Raw genomic sequence first — 19,100 nt, forward strand, 5'->3', positions numbered from 1 at the left:
AGTATGCCCCAGAATTGTACAAATGTTTTATTGAAAGATGAAATAATTCTCAGCATTTAAAGCTTTTTTTTTCTCATAGTGAACATGTGTTCTCCTTTGCTGAGAAATATAGTTGAGCTGAAAACATTCAAACCTCATACAGAAGGATTCAATAAGATACACACACATGGACACACACACACACACACAGATCTATACATAGTATATGTGTCACCCAGCAGAGAAAAGACTGCGGTTTATACATGTACTCATTTGCATATCAATATTTTTCCTTGTTCAAAAGGAACAGCTTGGTGTGAGCATTGATACAAAATATAGGCTATATTAAAAAACATAAGCAGACTTAATGGGAATTATTGTACCGCCTATTTGGCATGTGCACCTTTTCAAACAGCATTACACTAGTAAGAATCTATCATGCTAAGCAGCTGCTCAGAGTTTACTTCTCCAGCAGGTACAAAGACCTTAAAGCACTCGAGTGAAAATCAGAACGAGAGGAGAACTAACCGTCAACGTCATTCAGTCGTCTATCTGGGAAAGAAAAATGTTGCATCACTTTACAATCTTACTCAATTACTACTGGGTTACTATGTGGGAATAATCTATGTAATTACATTTAAGTGCAAGTAGTTACATAGCACATACCATTTTAGTCTCTTGAAAAATAAAAGAGCGAGAACAAATGGTTAGTGTTAGGCCTACTACTACCTGACTGCAGTAGTTCACCTGGTAAAAAGTATCCTGTAGTTACTCATGTAAGGTGTAAAGTGAGGCCAAGTTTGTTTTCCTTTTTTTACATAATACGCACATACACACACTAACAGTGCTGAAAGTGCTTAAACACAGATATATGTGAAAGTTCAAGCTCTATATTACATATTTGCTGAAGTTTTAAATGTACGTGAAATCCATAAATCCCCAGCATTGTGCATAAAACAGTGGTTCCTTTGTGAGTTAAATTACTATATGGGGGAAAAAAACGTAACATGAGAAGCCTTTAATTAAATACCAGCTTTAGAAAGAGCAGCTGTAAAAAAAAAAAAGTTACAAAAAAATCAAGCACTGTCGGGTGAGCAAAATCTTTCCATCCTGCATACAAACAATTTAACATGAAACAAAAAAAGGGGGATTCCAATTTCAAACTAATGTACAGCTCTTGGAATTCTTTGGGTAAAGCATATAAAATGGACATGACGTCTCAAGGTAGTGTCATTCAGACAGTTCAACATACACTCACAACCAGCATTAGTTATATCCCTGAAGACTAGTACTACTTCAATCCCACACAGCATCTGAATGAACCTTTTTGAAAACGTCTGTATTATGAAAATTATACATTACAAAATGATAAAAGAAATAACAGGGCACATTATAAGTTGAGACAACCAACAAAGGCAGTGGAGGAGAAGTGCTTCCTCAATAAACCCCTTATTGAGGAGTAGCTAGACTACCATGGAATTTTCCGTCCTTTGTTGAACATTCTCACTCACTCTGACTGATGACATCACAGGAATCACAGAAATAGAATGCTAAAAATAGCATTGTTAGAACTCCTCTCTCCAAGGCAAGCGGTGATCTAATGACATCACAGGGGTAGTGAGACAGACTGCTGTGAACCTGCCAGCTTCCTAGAGAACAGTAGAGACGTTTGCCTATTAACCATATGACAGGTTGAGGAGAGGAGTGGAGAGGTTCTGGAAGGACATAAGGGGACAGCTATAATGCTGTACATCAGAGTTCAGTGCTGGTGGGAAAGTTAGAGCCAGGCTTCAGCTCTGAGACATTGGGCCCTATTCAATCAAAACTGCTATCCTGGTATCAAAGATAAAATGGACATTCTTCCTACACAGCGAGAAAGCATATTTGAGATGAGTAATTGTTACACGCTGTAAAAATTTTACTGAAATAATTCATCCAAACATGCATTGACAGTGAAAGAATAATGGTGGTTTTCACATCCTGGAAACCCGGTTACTGGGCCCCAAGTCACATAAGGCCAAACTGTGGTTACAACCATGTATCCACAGGGTATAATGAACTGGTTAGGGTTGGTTCAACCAGATTCCTCAGAATCCTGGTTCAGAAGGCCTGCAGGAAATAGAACACTTAACAGTTGAATTTTGTAAAAAAAAAAATTTAAAAAATGTGTATAATGAAACTGAACCGTTGTGTGAAGGTATCTGGGTGCTGCGGGGATATGGGAATCAGTGGGTCACTGCAGCACAGGTTATAGGGTCAGAGTTCATCTCTTGCTTCCCTTCATATAGGAAGGGATGGCTCCCCTGGCTGTCAGGCCCTCGAATCGCTTGTAGGTGTAGTTGATGAAGACCCAGTCCTTATTTTTATAGTCAGCCTCCGCTGCTGCTGCTGCTGCTGGAGACTTGGTGGGTGCTGCTGCAGCTGGGGGGAGAGAGAGAAAGAGGGAGAGAAAGGAGAGTGACAAAAGAGGGAGAGGAATGTGGGAGCGGAAATAGACCAGGTGAAAGGGAGATATTTAGAGTTGATAGCCAGAAGGTATACTGTACAACCACACACACACACACACACACACACGAATAGTCAAGAATAACACACAAACTTTGAAAGACACAGGAAAATAGTTTCTGCCGAAACTCGTCTTTCTCTCACCTGTGGGTGAGAGGATGTCCGACTCGGGGAACTCGTCGAAGTTTGACGTATCGTCTATGCTTTTGATCTCCACGGGAATCGCTGCAGGTCTCTCCCTGGGTTGGGCGACAAACACAGTAAGACTGTAGTAAGACCTGGACTTCTTGGACCGCAGAGGTATAAAAAAATTTAAAAACTTTTTTTTGCCTATAAACTGTTCCTGGAAAGAACTCCCTGTGTACCTGATGTGGTCGTAATCGACTCCCTCAAAGAATGGGTTTCTCTTGATCTCCTCCACCCCTGTCGCCCCGATCCGATGATCTCCCTCACAGCAGAACCTAAGTAGGAATAAGCCAAAATGTTGATCCTGAGAACAACCACATAAAGGGACATAGAAGTGTACCTGCCAGAGATGCAGTATTTTGCTCGAGATGACATTCATGTTTTACAATTGAACCATTTAGTTGACGTTCATTCTTAACAAGAATAACATACTGTACAATGGCCTCTATGGGCTGTTTATACATCTCTCTCTCTCTTTTTGACCATGTTATATGTAATGCACTCTTAGGAAAAAAAGGTGTTAAGTAGAACCTCTTTCGGTTTGTCCCCATAGGAGACAACAACCTGCTATAGAGCATGCTAGGAAATATGTTAACGATGGGTGTGGATTTGAATGTTTTACTCTACACAGAGTACAAAATGACACAATCACACATTCGCCTTTGGTTATTAACACCAACAATTGGGTCCGTTTAAACCCCTGAGTGTTAATTTGGCTCTTTATAGAGTGAATTTAAATCCTGAATCAACCTTAGAAATGTTACACTAAAAAATCAACACTAGGTAAAACTGGCCAATTTGTTGTGTACAAATATTCCCATACACACTACCGTTCAAAAGTTTGGGGTGACTTAGAAATGTCCTTGTTTTTGAAAGAAAAGCTACTATTTTGTTCATTAAAATGACATCAAATTGATCAGAAATACAGTGCAGACATTGTTAATGTTGTAAATGACTATTGAAGCCGGAAACGGCAGATGTTTTATGGAATATCTACATTGGCGTACAGAGGCCCATTATCTGCAACCATCACTCTTGTGTTTCAATGGCATGTTGTGTTAGCTAATCCAAGTTTCTCATTTTAAAAGGCTAATAGATCATTAGAAAACACTTTTGCAATTATGTTAGCACAGCTGAAAACAGTTGTTCTGATTAAAGAAGCAATAAAACTGGCCTTCTTTAGACTAGTTGAGTATCTGGAGCATCAACATTTGTTGGTTTGATTACAGGCTCAAAATGTCCAGAAACAAAGAACTTTCTTCTGAATCTCGTCAGTCTATTCTTGTTCTGAGAAATGAAGGCTATTCAATGCGAGAAATTGCCAAGAAACTGAAGATCTCATACAACGCTGTGTACTACTCCCTTCACAGAAAAGTGCAAACTGGCTCTAACCAGAATAGAAAGAGGAGTGGGAGGCCCCCGTGCACAACTGATTAAGAGGACAAGTACATTAGAGTGTCTAGTTTGAGAAACAGACACATCACAAGTCCTCAACTGGCAGCTTCATTAAATAGTGCCCGCAAAACACCAGTCTCAACGTCAACAGTGAGGAGGCGACTCCGGGATGCTGGCCTTCAAGGCAGAGTAGCAAAGAAAAAGCCATATCTCAGACTGGCCAATAAAAATAAAAGACAAATGTTAGTTTGAGGTGTTCGGATCCCAAAGAAGAACATTCATGAGACGCAGAATTTTTAAAAATATGCTGGAAAAATGCTTGATGCCATCTGTCAAGCATGGTGGAGGCAACGTGATGGTCTGGAGGTGCTTTGGTGTTGGTAAAGTGGGAGATTTGTACAGGTTAAATGGGATCATGAAGAAGGAAGGCTATCACACCATTTTGCAACGCCATGCCATACCCTGTGGACGGCGCTTAATTGGAGCCATTTTTCTCCTACAACAGGACAATGACCCAAAGCACAGCTCCAAACTATGCAAGAACTATTTAGGGAAGTCTATAATATTATATGTCTATAATGGAGTGGCCAGCACAGACACCGGATCTCAACCCTATTGAGCTGTTGTGGGAGCAGCTTGACTTTATGGTGTGTAAGAAGTGCCCATCAAGCCAATCCAACTTGTGGGAGGTGCTTCAGGAAGCATGGGGTGAAATCCATTCAGATTACCTCAGCAAATTGACAACTAGAATGCCAAAGTTCGGCAAGGCTGTAATGGCTGCAAATGGAGGATTCTTTGACGAAAGCAAAGTTTGAAGGACTCAATTACTATTTCAATTAAAAATCATTATTTATAACCTTGTCAACATCTTGACTATATTTCCTATTCATTTTGCAACTCATTTCATGTATGTTTACATCGAAAACAAGGACATTTCTAAGTGGCCCCAAACTTTTGAACGGTAGTGTAGGTACAGTTTAAAACATTCTTACACCTATCCTTTTAAGCTCAAGAGGGTTCAACTTTAAACACCGAGATAAACAGGAATACTCAGGCACTATTTAAAATAAAATAAAATACAATAAAAAGCTTATTTAGATTCACAAGGGTTCTATGTAGAACCCTTCTTGTCTTTCAAAGAATCCTTATTGCCATCCAAAGAACCCTTCCTTCCAAAAACGGTTCTTAGGATGAGAAAGATTCCAGTTTGAACCCTTTGCCTTACAAAGAACCCTCATCTTCCAAAAAAGGATTCTTCAAATGAAAATGGTTATTGGTAGAACTCCCTCCCTCTGCAAAGAACCATTTTGGAACCCTTTTTTCCCAAGAGTGTACTGGTGCTCACCTGAGGATGAGTTCCTTGGCCCTCTCTGAGATGGGGACTTCCGGAGGGAACACCAGAGTCTCCTTCCAGTTCATCACCTTCTTATATGTCTCCTGGGGCGTCTCCGAACAGAACGGGGGGTAGCCTGGAGAGACACAAAGAAACTTAGACAGCAATCCTAATTCAATCCTAACTTACTTCTTGCAAGTTAGTGCCTGTGTTCCAATCAATCAAACGATCACTCCTACCAATCAGCATCTCGTACATGATGACCCCCAGGCTCCACCAATCACAGAGCTTGTTGTATCCGGTCTGCATGAACACTTCCGGGGCGATGTAGTCTGGAGTTCCCACAGTGGAGAAAGCCTGAGAGAGGGAGATAGGAAAGGAGAGAGAGAGAGAGGAAAGGAGAGAGAGAGAGAGGAGAGTTGACAGGGTAAGAGGTACGCCCTGCTTTAGACACAGCCCAGTCAGTAAAACAACCTCTAGCCCCCGAAATGAATAACCATTTCAAGTAATGTTCTGAATTGACCTAATTAAAATGCAGTCAACCCTAGCCTTTTTCTCTTACCATGCCACACAGTACATTCACTGTGGAAACCAAGCTGACGTAACTGTAACCGTGCTGTAAATGTCAGCCCATAAAAAGGGCCAGAAATCCAACCATCTGCACACCAGATGTGTACTGTATCTCTGCTACTACACTGGCCTTCTTCATTTCATCTAGAGAAATCTGGTCTATACAGAACGACAGGCTCTCTCGCACGAAGAGAAAATGTGGATTTGGAGATGCTCTACTCTTTACAGGAGAGAACACTTTTTCCTAGGAGTGAATGAACACGGATAACCAACACATTTCAAAAGCAGAGGCCATTGGTAAACCGTCTTATACCCTAATTAACTACAGTCGTCTCTGCTGCGTTTATGAGGAAGTTTGGGCTTAAGACCGATCCTCCAGTGGAGTAGTGACTAAAGGTAGCCAGAGCGCCATGACACTCACCAGCTGTCGTCTGTTCCTCTTCCAGGTCTCTGCTTTCCTCTTGGAGTTCATGTACTGAGATGCTGTGGAGAAGAAATGATTGGTCTTAGGCACAACTCAGTTACAGCTACGCACCCAGGAGGAAGATCCATGACAAATGTATAGTTGTATTAGCTTTCTAATTGTATCTAGTTAAATTCATTGAGTATAGCTTTATTGTTGTACTCACTGAAGTCGTTGGAAACACTGTGGTTGAGGTTCCTGTAGAACTCTGTCCGATGGGCCTTCTTCAACCCTGTACACAAGCCGAAGTCTGATAGCTTCACATGGCCCTGAACACACACACACACACACACACGGTTATTTGTGTTACACCACTTCCTGGGGATGTTTCAGTAATAACGCATGACAACATCAGAGTGTTCTGAAATCACACTTCCCGTGGTGACTTTGAAACTGTGTTGTGGATTTATAATTTCAGACTCGACACTCAGGTAGATCACCACATTCTAATGCTGATGTAATCCTCCTGTGTGTGTGTGTGTGTGTGTGTTGATGTAATTTCAAATAGATTTCAACCTGCTTGCTTTTTTATAACCGAATCAAAAAATCTAAATGTAAATGGCATGTTATAGAAGGGTCCAGAGCACTTTTTTTTTTGTTTTTCATTTGTTTTTGAGAAACCTACCCTAACCAGCGATTCACTTCCTCATCCTCGTTGTGCAGTACAGGGGGCTCTGAAAACACATGAACAAGTGCTCCAAAAACAACCAAATACATTGTTTTAGAAACGCAAAAATAGGGTGGCGCAGTTTTTTTAGATGTTGTACACATACAATTGTCATTCTGAACTTTATCCGCAACGTTACATTGCATTTTGTGCGACTCAAGCTGTTTCCTTTATCCAGCTGCTCCATTCTCCTTGTAGCTTGCTGATAGAATGAACGGAGCGGTATCACTCGAGTTGCAACTAATTGAAATATAACGTTCCAGATACGGTTCTGAATGACACAATTTTGTGTACAACATCTAAAGACCTGCATCACTATACTGAGAGATTTTCAGTTTCTAAAAGAACGTATTTGTATGTTTTTGGAGAATTTGTTCATATTTTTCGGAGCCTCCCGTACAGCACAACGAGGAAGTGAATCACTGGTTGCGGTACTAAAACATGACATTTAGAGATTTGGTCGTAAAAAAAAAAAGAAAAAGTAAAGACGTTATTTTAACCAGATTTCAACCTGTTTGTAATTACGTAATTTCAACCAGATTTCAACACGTTTTAATGATGTTATTTCAACCTGTTTGTATTCATGGGTTCATATGAGAGGTTCATGGCTCTGTTAAGGGCGGTCTTCGACCATCCACCGGAGGGCAGAGAAGGAGGTGAGCGACTATTCCAAATCCGGCAGGATGCCCAGACCATTGCGGAGTACGCCCTCACCTTCCCGGACCGTGGCAGCCTCCGGCGGATGGAATGAACCGGTGCTCTGCACCCTATTCCGTAGAGGTCTGCGCGAGGCGGTTCAGACGGCGCTGGCGTGCCCGGACGACAACCTTTCTTTGGACGCACTCATCGCGATGGCCATCTGTCTGGACAACTGTAGTATCTTGGGATGCTTCTTAGATTGATGACACCGGACACATAAGTACGTTTTATTATTTAATTGTTACTTAGAATAACATTACCGGAATGCACCTGGCGTAAGCTTCCTGAGGCGTTTCCGAGCACGGTTTTATGGCAGACTAAACGGTTACGGATAACTAAAAGCAAATCACGTATTGAGTCAATACTGCCATATATTGGTAAACATAATACTTAACATAAATATACCAGGTTACTACAGCAACCTTCTTTGGGAGTGCCAGAACCTTCCTCACCCCTCGCCCTCCTCCTTTGGCCGTTCTGAGGCAGTGACTGAACCCATGGAGGTAGGGGCCAAACGTCTGTCCTTGGCAGAGGGACGTCGTGTTCCTATTGCGGCCAGGAGAGGTACCAGCTTCAGTGTTGTCCGGTGCGTCCCAACCCGGGGTCCACTAGGGCAGAGGGGCGGCTGTCCCTCAGGTGTTGTCTCTACAACTCTAGTGGACTCCGGTGCCGCGGGGAATTTCATCGACCAGGCCCTCGCCTCCTCCCTTAACATCACCTCATACCCGCTCTCCTCTCCTTTTCCTGTCCAAGCCGACCATTGGGATCCGGCACTATCACGCACATCACAGCACCACTCAACCTCACCGTGGGAGCCATGCACCAAGAAAGCCTTCCTCATCATCACTACACCAGTACACAAAGTCATCCTCGGCCTGCCGTGGCTCCAACGTCATAACCCCACTTTATCCTGGTCGAAGGATGAGAATCACAGCCTCGGCATCAGGATGCCGGAGGCCCTGCTTTCCCTTACCCTGTGGTTCCACATCCACCAGGCTCTGGAGAGGAAACCTGCACCTGTTACCTGCCCCCCTGAGCGCATCTACGTTCCCACGGGTGTAAGAGAGAGGCTGCTGACCTGGGCGCACACATCCCTCGCTGCTGGACACCCAGGTATCACCTGCACCATTCAATCCATCTCCGCTAAGTACTGGTGTTCCACCTTGGCGCAGGACGTTGCCCACTCTGTCAACTCCTGCTCCGTATGTGCGCAAACTAAATCTCCCTGGCATGCTCCAGCAGGGAAACTCCTTCCCCTTCCCGTGCCTCAGCAGCCTTAGACCCATCTGTCCATAGACATTGTCACTGATCTCCCCCCGTCTGATGGTTTCACCACTATTACGGTTGTTGTGGACAGATTCTCTAAATCCTGCCATTTTATCCCTCTCTTTGGTCTCCCTGCCGCTCTCCAGGTTTCTGAGGCACTGTTCCAGCAGATGTTCTGGCCCTAAGGCCTTCCGGGTGGACATTGTCTCCGACCTTGACCCCAAATTCACATCGTGAGTATGGAGAGCCTTCACGGAGAAGCTGGGGGCCACGGCCAGCCTCACATCCACGTACTGGCCTCAGTCCAACGGGCAGGTGGAAAGAACTAACCAGAAGCTGGGGAGGTTCCTTAGGACCGACAGGGGGAGTAGGCCCGGTTCCTTCCCAGGGCGGAGTACGCACAGAACTCACTTCGTCACTCCTCCACCGAGCTGACTCCCTTCCAGTGCGTCCTGGGATATCAGCCAGCCCGGGCCCCGTGGACCCCAAGCCAGATCGAGTGTCACGCCTACTCCAGCTGCCACTCTCCGGCACTCAACGTCGCCGGTCTACTAACCACAGGTCCTGGCACCATCATTGCGCACACCTGGACCTCATCATCACCTTGAATAATCTCCCTTTATTTAGTCCTAAGTAGCCTCAGTCATTAGGCAGTATTGGTTTTGTTCTCGTTCAGTACGCTTCTCATGTTTTGTTTATCTGCCGTCTCTTACCATTAAACGTACCTTCTGCACCTGCTTCCTGACTCCAAGCGCGTACGTTAGTACGTTACAGAGTGTGTGTGTGTGTTTGCTTGCATGTATGTATTATATAGCATGTTCTGTGTATATGTACCTTGGAGTCCAGCAGTACATTGTCAGGTTTGATGTCTCTGTGTATGAAGCCCATCTGGTGTATCGAGTCTATGGCCAGGACCGTCTCAGCCACATAGAACTGAGTCTCCTCCTCTGACAGAGTATCCTTCTTCATCAGCAACGTCATCATGTCACCTGCAGGGAGTGCCACAAAGAGCATCAGCGTCGCACACACAATTGCAAATATGCACGTGCACACTTCACACACAAACACACACACACCTCCAGGTAGGAACTCCATGAGTAGGTAGAGGTTCATCTTGTCCTGGAAGCTGTAGAACATCTTGACCACCCACAGACTGTCTGCCTGCACCAGGATGTCCCTTTCAGCCCGGATATGGCCCACCTAACATAGAAAAACAACACATACTGTAGATCACATAAAATGAACACACAGACATTCTCTCTACACTAACGCCAACACACCCAACATCAAAACACAACACATAGAAGGAACACACACACCCAATCTCTCAACACTAATGCTAACCCACCTAACATAGAAATATAACACATAGATCACAAAGAACGAACACACACACACATTTTCTCTACACTAATGCTAACCCACTTAACATCGAAACACAACACATAGAATGTATACATCAATAAGCCTACAGGTCCAGTCCCATCCTCTAGCACCAAGACCTTTGATATTCACAGATTTGGAGAGGGCAGTGGAGGAGAGGGAGGAGGGGGTACATTCAGAAATAGCCATTGCTGTTGCTACATAAACAAAGTTAAATATCCATAATACGTTGGGAAAATAAGGAATATGTTTCAACACGACACAAGGCTTAAGGAGGAGGAATGTGAAGTAATCCTGTGGCCTTAGATACAGTACATGTCCTTAGATACAGTACATATCCTTAGATACAGTACATGCCCTTAGATACAGTACATGTCTGAGCTGAGCGAATAAAAGGGACACAGGGCTCTATTATCAGCAGGCGCTAAGGAGACTCAAGTGTCGAACACACAATAGTTTGCAATTTCATCATTGTAAAAACGGACTGGCATTACACCAGGTTCCGCAATTTACATCAGCTCGCTTGCGCTGAGGTGGGAGGAGTGGCAATATTTGAGGTATGTCCTTAAAAACAAGCGCATAGTGACAATTTCATGCAGTGCTAAAGGGCAGTTAAGACCCACTAAAAGCAGGTTTTAACGGTAACACAGTTGATAACGGCATGGAATCTGAGTGTGGAAGCGCAGCCTATGCAGCAATGGCTCACAGTGCCAACGGAAAGAGAGATGTGTCTTTAGGGCCTTAGAATCATGTATTTAGAAACATAAAAAAAAACTATTTGTTCCCCTCCCACTTCGTTTAATTTGATTAAAAACCAAGCATAGTCTTGTTTAGCAGCTTCGTATAGGTGCATATTTTTTTATCCTGGCCATGCATTAGCCTATGTAGCCTATGAAGTAGCCTATGAATGAAGGGGTTTTAAATGGTCTACTGAGAGTGGCTTGAAACATTTTGGAGTCACTCTCAGTAGGCAACGAAACAATTGACAGGACCCTAGTATTTTAAATAGACGTGCAAATGTCATGTTAAGACATTAACGTGAGATGTGATTTATGATATCCCGCGTCTGACCCCATCCTATTTAGAAATATTGTTGTTGTTTTTAAAAACAGATTGCTTGTTTTTCCATTTCATTTTGAAGAAAAACCAAGCATGCCCCCCCCCCACCCTCCACTCCCAATGCATTGGCCAAATAGCAGCCTATCAATAAAGGGTTTGGCTCGTGAGACTGCTTTGAAATAAATCTTAAATCGCCAAAGCTTTATTAAAAGATCAAGTTTGGGAGCAGAAAAACATACTGTTTTTATGCCTGCTCACGTTCTTATTTTGGATGTGAGTAAAAGCAACAACTTGTTTTAAACAATGTCTACCTTAATATTATACACCCAAAGAGAGCAATTATGGTGCCTGTAACTGTATTTAGACAGCCTATTTAAAACAAGTTGTTTTTTCCTTTTGATAAGAATTTGATCAGAATGATTCACTCTCTTTCATAATTTAATCTTGCTTATTGACATCATTTGGCAGGTCCATGGCTCAGACAAGGCAGACATAATGCAATTTACAGTAGGCGTAGCCCCTATATCAGTGTGAATGCTATGTATTTCCATATTGAAGCCATGCAATAAGGCTTCTTACAATGTGGACTGCAAACATGTTCAACGTATTTAGCAAAGATGGGATAGGCCTACATACTTGTTTTTCTTATGCTGTTGCTGGAGGCTTTTTAACAAACTGAGCTATAATGGACTCACATTTGAATTGGAGTTGATGACAACGCAATACATAAAAGACCGTACACAACATGAAGAAATCCATATTTAGCCATGGAGCACGTTCTGATTGAGCAATGAGGGGTCAAGCCTGGACACACCTTCAACTTGTTTAGTAATCAAAACCCAGTCTTTTCGTGCCACCGCCAGCTACTGCACCCATAATTCCAGTTGTCAAGTAACTAAAATATTTCTGACGCCCCGAACCTATTGCGCTTACCATTGTGTAAAATAGAGCCCAGAGAGAGAGAGACAGAGAAAAACACACACCTGTTCCTTCTCCAGCATGTCAGCCTTGCGCAGGATCTTCATCGCATAGACATGACCTGTGTCCTTCTTCTGGACCAAACGCACCTGTTGATCAGAGGGCAAAGGTGATCCAACATGAGCTCATGAGGTCATGGCAAATGGGAAGGGATTTACATCATCGCCATCAAATTATTTTCTGAAACCAGTGGATTAGGCAGTTCAGACTGAAAAACACAGGACTGTAGGTGAGAGTGGGGTAAATTGAGCCACCCTTGTTTGTGGGATAATTATAAACTATACAAAATGTATAATTTGACCAAATATTTAGAAAGAGGTCATAATTTTATAAGCCGCAATGGGAGGTCCTAAACCGATCATGAAAGTACATCCTTGTAGCTTTGTGGGCTAATATAGTCAAAATGTTAAGTTGAGCCAATGGCCATGGGGTAAAGTTAACCAATCGTTGAGCCAATGGCCAAGGGGTAAAGTGAACCAATCATTAAGCCAATGTCAAGTTGAGCAAATGTAAGTGTTTTCCTCCCAAGGCATTATCGCTGGGATATTTAAAAAAAAGAGAAGTTTTTATTTAACTAGGCAAGTCAGTTAAGAACAAATTGTTATTTGCAATGACGGCCTACCCCGGCCAAACCCAGACCAATTGTGCGCCGCCCTATGGGACTCCCAATCACAGCCGGATGTGAAACATCCTGGAATCAAACCAGGGACTGTAGTGACATCTCTTGCACTGAGATGCAGTGCCTTAGGCCGCTGTGCCACTCGGGAGCCCAAGGATATGAGGTAACAACAGGAGCTGGACTATGTTAAAAGTGTTCGTTAGGTGTTAAGCCTGTGTTAAAATATGCTTAAAATTATTAAAAGACAAAAAGTGATCGTGATTAACCCATACCTGGGTTAAATTGTGCCAAGAGACCACTTTTTTTGGACAAGCTATGTTATCAAAACTGTAACGTTTACATGGATTCTTATTATTTCCAGGGATCCACAACATCCTGAAATAAATGCAGATATCAGTGATGCTGAATGTAAAATATTACTCAACTTACCCCACTCTCCTCTATTGCTGCTGAGTGATAGATAACTTTCAGCAGGGAATAGAGAAAATGGGAGGATCCACCAGAGCGTGATAACAAACATAACTCAGCTACACTTTATTGTCAAACCCACTTTTTACCTCGCAAAGCTATTATATTGTGAAATGATAACTAATTACATAGCAATAACCTAATTAGGACTGCAATAGCTCTATGTAGGCTTACCTCTCCAAAAGCTCCTCGACCAATCACCTTGAGGGACTCAAAGTCTTCCAATCCCAGCCGGGTTCTCTTCAGCCTCAGGAACTCTGTCTCCTTACGTGCATGCTGGGAGCGCCGCATACACTTCTGCAACACAGGTTGTGTATAAGTGTTTGTGTGTGTGCGTGTGTGTGTGCGTGTGTTACTACACTCACCTCCTCATCAGGCAGTCCCTCCTCATCCATCACCCTCTCCAGCTTCTGTTGCCTAGCAACAAGATAGGGGTCGGGGGTCAAGAATCAAAGGTTAGGGTCAAATATGTTGATTCAGGAAGTCACCTCCCAGCCTGCAGCTCCATACTGAGCACTACACTACCGGTTATTTAATTTATTTGGGGCAGTTATGGAGGAATGGTGACAGAAAAGAAAATGACCCATTCATATGTTCTCAAAGAGAAATAAACCATAAATGTTTTTCTTGAAAAGATGAGGGAGCTTAGCCAAACCAGCCCCTATAATTCTTGTATATTCTCCTTTTTAAGCAGGTCTGTGAAACCATGAATAATATTCTTGTGTGGACTTCCTCTTTTGGCACGGCTCGTTGGTGGGTAGGATGAGCTGTGACTGGGTGCTTGCTTTGTGCATAACGGCTTCTGAAGTCATAAATATGAGATGCAACTGCAGCCCCTGGACAAACTGTATAAACCGTATGACTTTTCAAACACTCTCTCTTGCTCTCTCGACTAAACAGAGCTCAACATAATACACAGCACTGACAAAATACTTCTGGCCACATGTACAAAGCTAAACAGTGGGTGTTCAAAATGGTTAAAACTGATGGATTACTGGCACTTTAGCAGAGTTCCTCATTAAATTGGACCCTTTTTCAAAATTTTCGCCTAAAATTACATACCAACATTTAACACTCAACCGTCCCGCGGGGGGGTACACAGATACTGTAGAGGTTTTAAAGGTATAAAACTATTTAATTTAACCTTATCCCTGGCATTTCTGGATTCAGGTTTTGATAGAATGGGATTGTATTTTAATTCAACAACTGAATATGGATTTCCCAGGACCCTGGTAGGACTGCTGATGGTCAACAGTGGGTAAATCAAGATATTATCAAACTAAAAGTACTTCCAGATGCATTGTGAAAAGCACTAGTCACACACTGAAACATCGTTCAGACTTATTTTACTACTGCATTTATTGTATTGCCTACACGCATTGGCAGGGTGCGGTTACACCCATTTCTCCCCCAGGCAGGGTGAGGCTCTAAGCAGAGAGAGAGGTCGAGTTGAGGTCAGTGATGTGTAACACCTCTACTCTCTCTTCCTCTTGTTGGTGGCACTGTGCTGCCTTCTCAGCTTCGGACATGTTTTGAGGAACAACCTTTGCTTTTCAGAACCCTGTCAATGTCACTGATCTTCCTAGTTGCAGCATGTGAGAGCATGGTGCGTGTGTGTGTGTCAATGCCATAGCACGCACCTCATCTCTCTCTCCTCATGCTGGGATATCAGGTTACTGTAGAAGTTTTCCAGGGTCACCTTAGCCATGGTCACTCTCTCCTTGGTGTGGTTACTCATCGAGGAGCAAGAGGAATGACCCCTCGTCGCCATGGTTACCTACCCCCACACACACACACACAAATTGGAGCACACAGTGTAATGTATCCTATGCCCTACCATCTACAGATGTCCCCTATTCTATGGGCTCTGTTGAAGACAATGAATTGCCAGGCCGAGTTGGCTGCATGCTTGTGCAAGAGTGTGTGTGTGTGTGTGTATACAATTGCATCAGAACAGACACATTACGAGAGATGCCTGTTGTAAACATAGCCATAGACTCTCACTTCAAACACAGCTTTGAATCGGCATGAGTCACACATGCCCTCTCCACTCTGGTGTCTGTCTGCCACAAGTCCACAGCCCCTCAAGTTAACACCAAAGGCTCTGGACAGCCATGGCAGAGACAGTCTCTACTAGGGATTTATACTTTCCATCAGCTGACACTCAAAAAAGACATGAAAGCTTGAGTTGTGCGAGGAGAGAGACTATATGAAAGAGACTCCTCTGGCAATAGCTTTTCTTAGACTCGTGATTTGTGGTCTGTAATGCTAGGCCGAGGACATTAAATGATCCCTATTTAGACACAGCAGAAGAACAGTATCTCAGAGAATGTGGAGCAACCAAGGTAAAAATGTGTTTTATTTTGGATATTTGGTTTTTCTCTCATCAATAACTATGGAACCAAGCATGCCATGAGTATGACAACTGTATATTCTGAATCTGGGTGGATGGAGAACAATCAAATTTTTTTTGGTACAAAATAAGATTTAGGACTTAATCTTCATGTTCATAGTCATGACAAGCGTTGTTTATTCGTTTAAGAGCTATTGACGATTAAAATCCTAAATATGTTTTGTATTTTTACACAAAAAAAGGTGTGAATGTCATGCTTGGTTCAATAGCTATTGGAGAGAGAAAACCGAATATGCACCGAATTTCAGATATATATATATTTTTTTTTCCTCAGTTGTGGAGCAGACCGAATTCCGTGATATGAGAAAGGAGGCAGCGACACAGACAGAGGCCATTCACACCTCCCAGGCTCCAAAAGCGATAAAGGAAAAAAGTATAAAAATAAACAGTTGTTTAATTAACTGTGTTTACTCTTATCAGTGGTCTGCACTGACGGTCTGCACTGCTTATATTATTAACACATTGTGAACTAAACAGCAAGTTGTCTTCAGGTGTGACAGAAGACTAGCCTAGGTCAGCTTCAGACTCATAAAATTTGAATAGAAAGTATGATTTTTGTAAATGTTTTTGAACTACATTTAGTTTGGCCAAAGAATTGCCATCTTTCCCTTGAGAAAGGGTTGGCCAAATAGCCGCCTTTATTATAAAAGTATATAAAGGCCAGGAAATAGTCTACAGCCGATGCAATGAGAATAAGGTGTTGGCATCTAGATACAATTAGAGGTAATTGTAGGCTACAATCGACCTTTAAATAAAAAACTAAACTACTGTACCTACCTATAGTACTATAATCAAATGCTGGTGTTACACTTTTAATAGCCAACAGATAGTCCTACAATAAAACGGAACACACTCAGGTATGCGAAATGTTTGACCGTCCTGCATTAATGGTATGGTTGGTTGGACTTTTTGTGTGTAAACTAGCCTACTCAAAATAGCTACCAAGGCTGGAGAGAGGAGCCTTTGTTTTACCCGTGCGGATTTACGTTCTCAACTTCCTAAAGTAAATCACCATATCTACCAAATGCTATTAGGTGGCCTATCTAAATCTGAACTCTTTAATAAAAGGTTACGTTCTCATATTGTTACATTAAAGTAGCTGAGCGAGACACTAGTAGGCTCGTTTTGACTGGTTGCTTTGTTCAGAAAAGCGTCAACATCTGCCAAGCGAGAGATCGCTTTTTACCCCAACCCCCAAACAACTACTACCTTTAGAAGATTCATGAGATAAATTGTTATTCCACATCTACAACGTCTCCGTGGTCATTGTCAAATTAAATGTTACTCTCAGTCTCACCTCTGTTATGGCGTCAATCGGTTAAAATTCAAGTCGGATCTGCTCCCCTCGCTCGAGTCTGATGATGTTGACGGTCGGTATCCATTCGAATTACTGGAAGTGAAGTGCCCCTCCCCGCAGAGCTCCAAATTACCCCGGGCCTCTTACCGGGGCCATGGTCGTATGGGCTGCTAGGATCAGTTTCAGGCTTGATCGAGGTAATGATGGGGATGGTGATTATGTTGTTCATGATGATAATAATAATGATTGATGACAGGTTTAGTGATGATGATAGCCTGCCCTGACCCTTGGTATTATTCAAAGAGGCATGGCAGAATTATTTAGGTTACTTTCAACTATCACCTCCACCCCTCATACCCTTCTATGTTAAAAGCAACCCATAAAATCCCTCTAAATATAGTCTAATATTCATAGCTTTCGAAAAGTGGCCTATTTGTCACCCTTTGACATTCACCTACAGATCTGTTATCAACATATGATCATTTGTTTTATGAGTGTAGGTCACAGGTGAATTGTGTGCCACTGTTCCATCCATACTTAATCCTGCATTAAAGTAACTGTCCAGTGAAAATCGCACTTTTAAAAGTGAATATTCTGTTAACTCATACCCAAATAATGTTGTTGACTCACCCTATACTCATATTTGTGGCCAAAGCATAATTTGGAAGGGGGAAAAAACACTTCAAAAGCCCCACCTCAAACTTGTATCTATTACCTCATTGAGGATGATGTGAGCTGGCCAATCAGCGGTCTACTCACATTATTATTTTTTTAACGATCGATTATTTTCAGACCTCAGCTGAATCTCGTAATGAATGGTGTGGCTGTTGAACAAGCTGAGGAAACAAGTCCTGTGTAGCCCAGTTAGGGTTGTGAGTTCAATTCACATGGGGAACCAGTATGAGAGAAAGAAAAGGTATGAAAATGTATGTACTCTTATCCAGAGCGATTTACAGCTCCGGATAAGAGCGTTTGCTAAACGTAAAAACGAGACCAAATTAATTGGTGTTACCTTTGATCGTAAACTATCATATGCTCTGCTTTTTTGACAGCACACCCCACATAGTCTAGTCTAGTTCTGCAAGCTCTAGTTGTGTCTTATCCTGATTATTGTTCAGTCATTTGGCCAAGTGCTGCAAAGAAAGACCCAGTTAAGCTGCAGTTGGCCCAGAACCGAGCCGCACGTCTCGCTCTTCATTGTAAGCAGAGGGCTAATGTTAATACAATGCATGCCAGTCTCTCTTGGCTAAGAGTTGAAGAAAGACTGACTGCGTCACTTCATGTTTCTATAAGAAACTTTGTGTTGGAAATTCCAAATGGTTTGCTGAGACAACTTACATACAAGACTGACACACACACTTACCCCACCAGACATGCTACCATGGGTCTTATCACAGCCCCCAGGTACAGAACAAATTCAAGGTAACTTACAGTATTATACAGAGCCATGAGTGCCTGGAACACCCTTCCATCTCGTATAGCGCAAGTGAACAGCAAAACTGGTTAAAAAAAATAAAGCAACACCTCACGGCACAATGCCTCTCCCCCCATGTGACCTGCTTGTTGCGTGTATGTACTGACATGTATGTATAACTGATAGATGCACACACACTACATGTAAATGTTTTTAAATGTGGGTCAATTGTAAAGTGTTTTGTCTGTAATGTCTTTTTCGTTGTGTCGGACCGCAGTAAGTCTAGCTGTTTCCATTGGCGTTGGCTAAAGGGGATCAAAAAATACAAATACACCCACACCAAATAAAAAATTGTAAGGAAAACCATTTATCTCATATTGCAATGAATTATAGACCGTACTTCATA

At 42.6% G+C, this 19,100-nt stretch overlaps 1 protein-coding gene and 2 long non-coding RNA genes across 3 annotated transcripts; 2 read left to right on the forward strand and 1 right to left on the reverse strand.

The window, feature by feature from the left end:
• Positions 1–12: 12 nt before the first annotated feature.
• Positions 13–17,936, reverse strand: LOC110494038 (serine/threonine-protein kinase 38). Its single transcript, XM_021568720.3, has 14 exons — positions 17,281–17,936; positions 15,211–15,347; positions 13,936–13,987; positions 13,745–13,867; positions 12,489–12,572; positions 10,140–10,263; positions 9,898–10,052; positions 6,598–6,700; positions 6,390–6,451; positions 5,638–5,755; positions 5,411–5,534; positions 2,850–2,945; positions 2,629–2,723; positions 13–2,400 (listed from the first exon to the last, which is right to left on the reverse strand). The coding sequence occupies exons 2-14, from the start codon at positions 15,339–15,341 to the stop codon at positions 2,243–2,245; spliced, it is 1,425 nt and encodes a 474-aa protein (XP_021424395.1). The 5' UTR covers positions 15,342–15,347; positions 17,281–17,936; the 3' UTR covers positions 13–2,242.
• LOC149975921 (uncharacterized) lies at positions 6,785–9,801 on the forward strand. The gene is made up of 2 exons (XR_016487902.1): positions 6,785–6,862; positions 9,210–9,801. It is a non-coding gene; the product is annotated as an uncharacterized LOC149975921 (long non-coding RNA).
• LOC149975922 (uncharacterized) lies at positions 15,573–19,059 on the forward strand. The gene is made up of 2 exons (XR_016487901.1): positions 15,573–15,915; positions 16,258–19,059. It is a non-coding gene; the product is annotated as an uncharacterized LOC149975922 (long non-coding RNA).
• Positions 19,060–19,100: the final 41 nt, after the last annotated feature.

Source organism: Oncorhynchus mykiss, chromosome 17 (genome assembly GCF_057628025.1).
Source record: "Oncorhynchus mykiss isolate SJ-2025 chromosome 17, ASM5762802v1, whole genome shotgun sequence".
In the NCBI taxonomy this organism is placed as follows: Eukaryota; Metazoa; Chordata; class Actinopteri; order Salmoniformes; family Salmonidae; genus Oncorhynchus; species Oncorhynchus mykiss.

Excerpts from the sequence above, each read along its gene's own strand:
- LOC110494038 (XM_021568720.3), bottom strand. The coding sequence starts at position 15,341 with ATGGCGACGAGGGGTCATTCCTCTTGCTCCTCGATGAGTAACCACACC. Across the intron at positions 6,701-9,897 it reads ATGTACTGCTGGACTCCAAG|GGCCATGTGAAGCTATCAGA; the intron begins GTACATATACAC and ends GTGTGTGTTCAG. Across the intron at positions 2,401-2,628 it reads GGACATCCTCTCACCCACAG|CTGCAGCAGCACCCACCAAG; the intron begins GTGAGAGAAAGA and ends CTCTCCCCCCAG.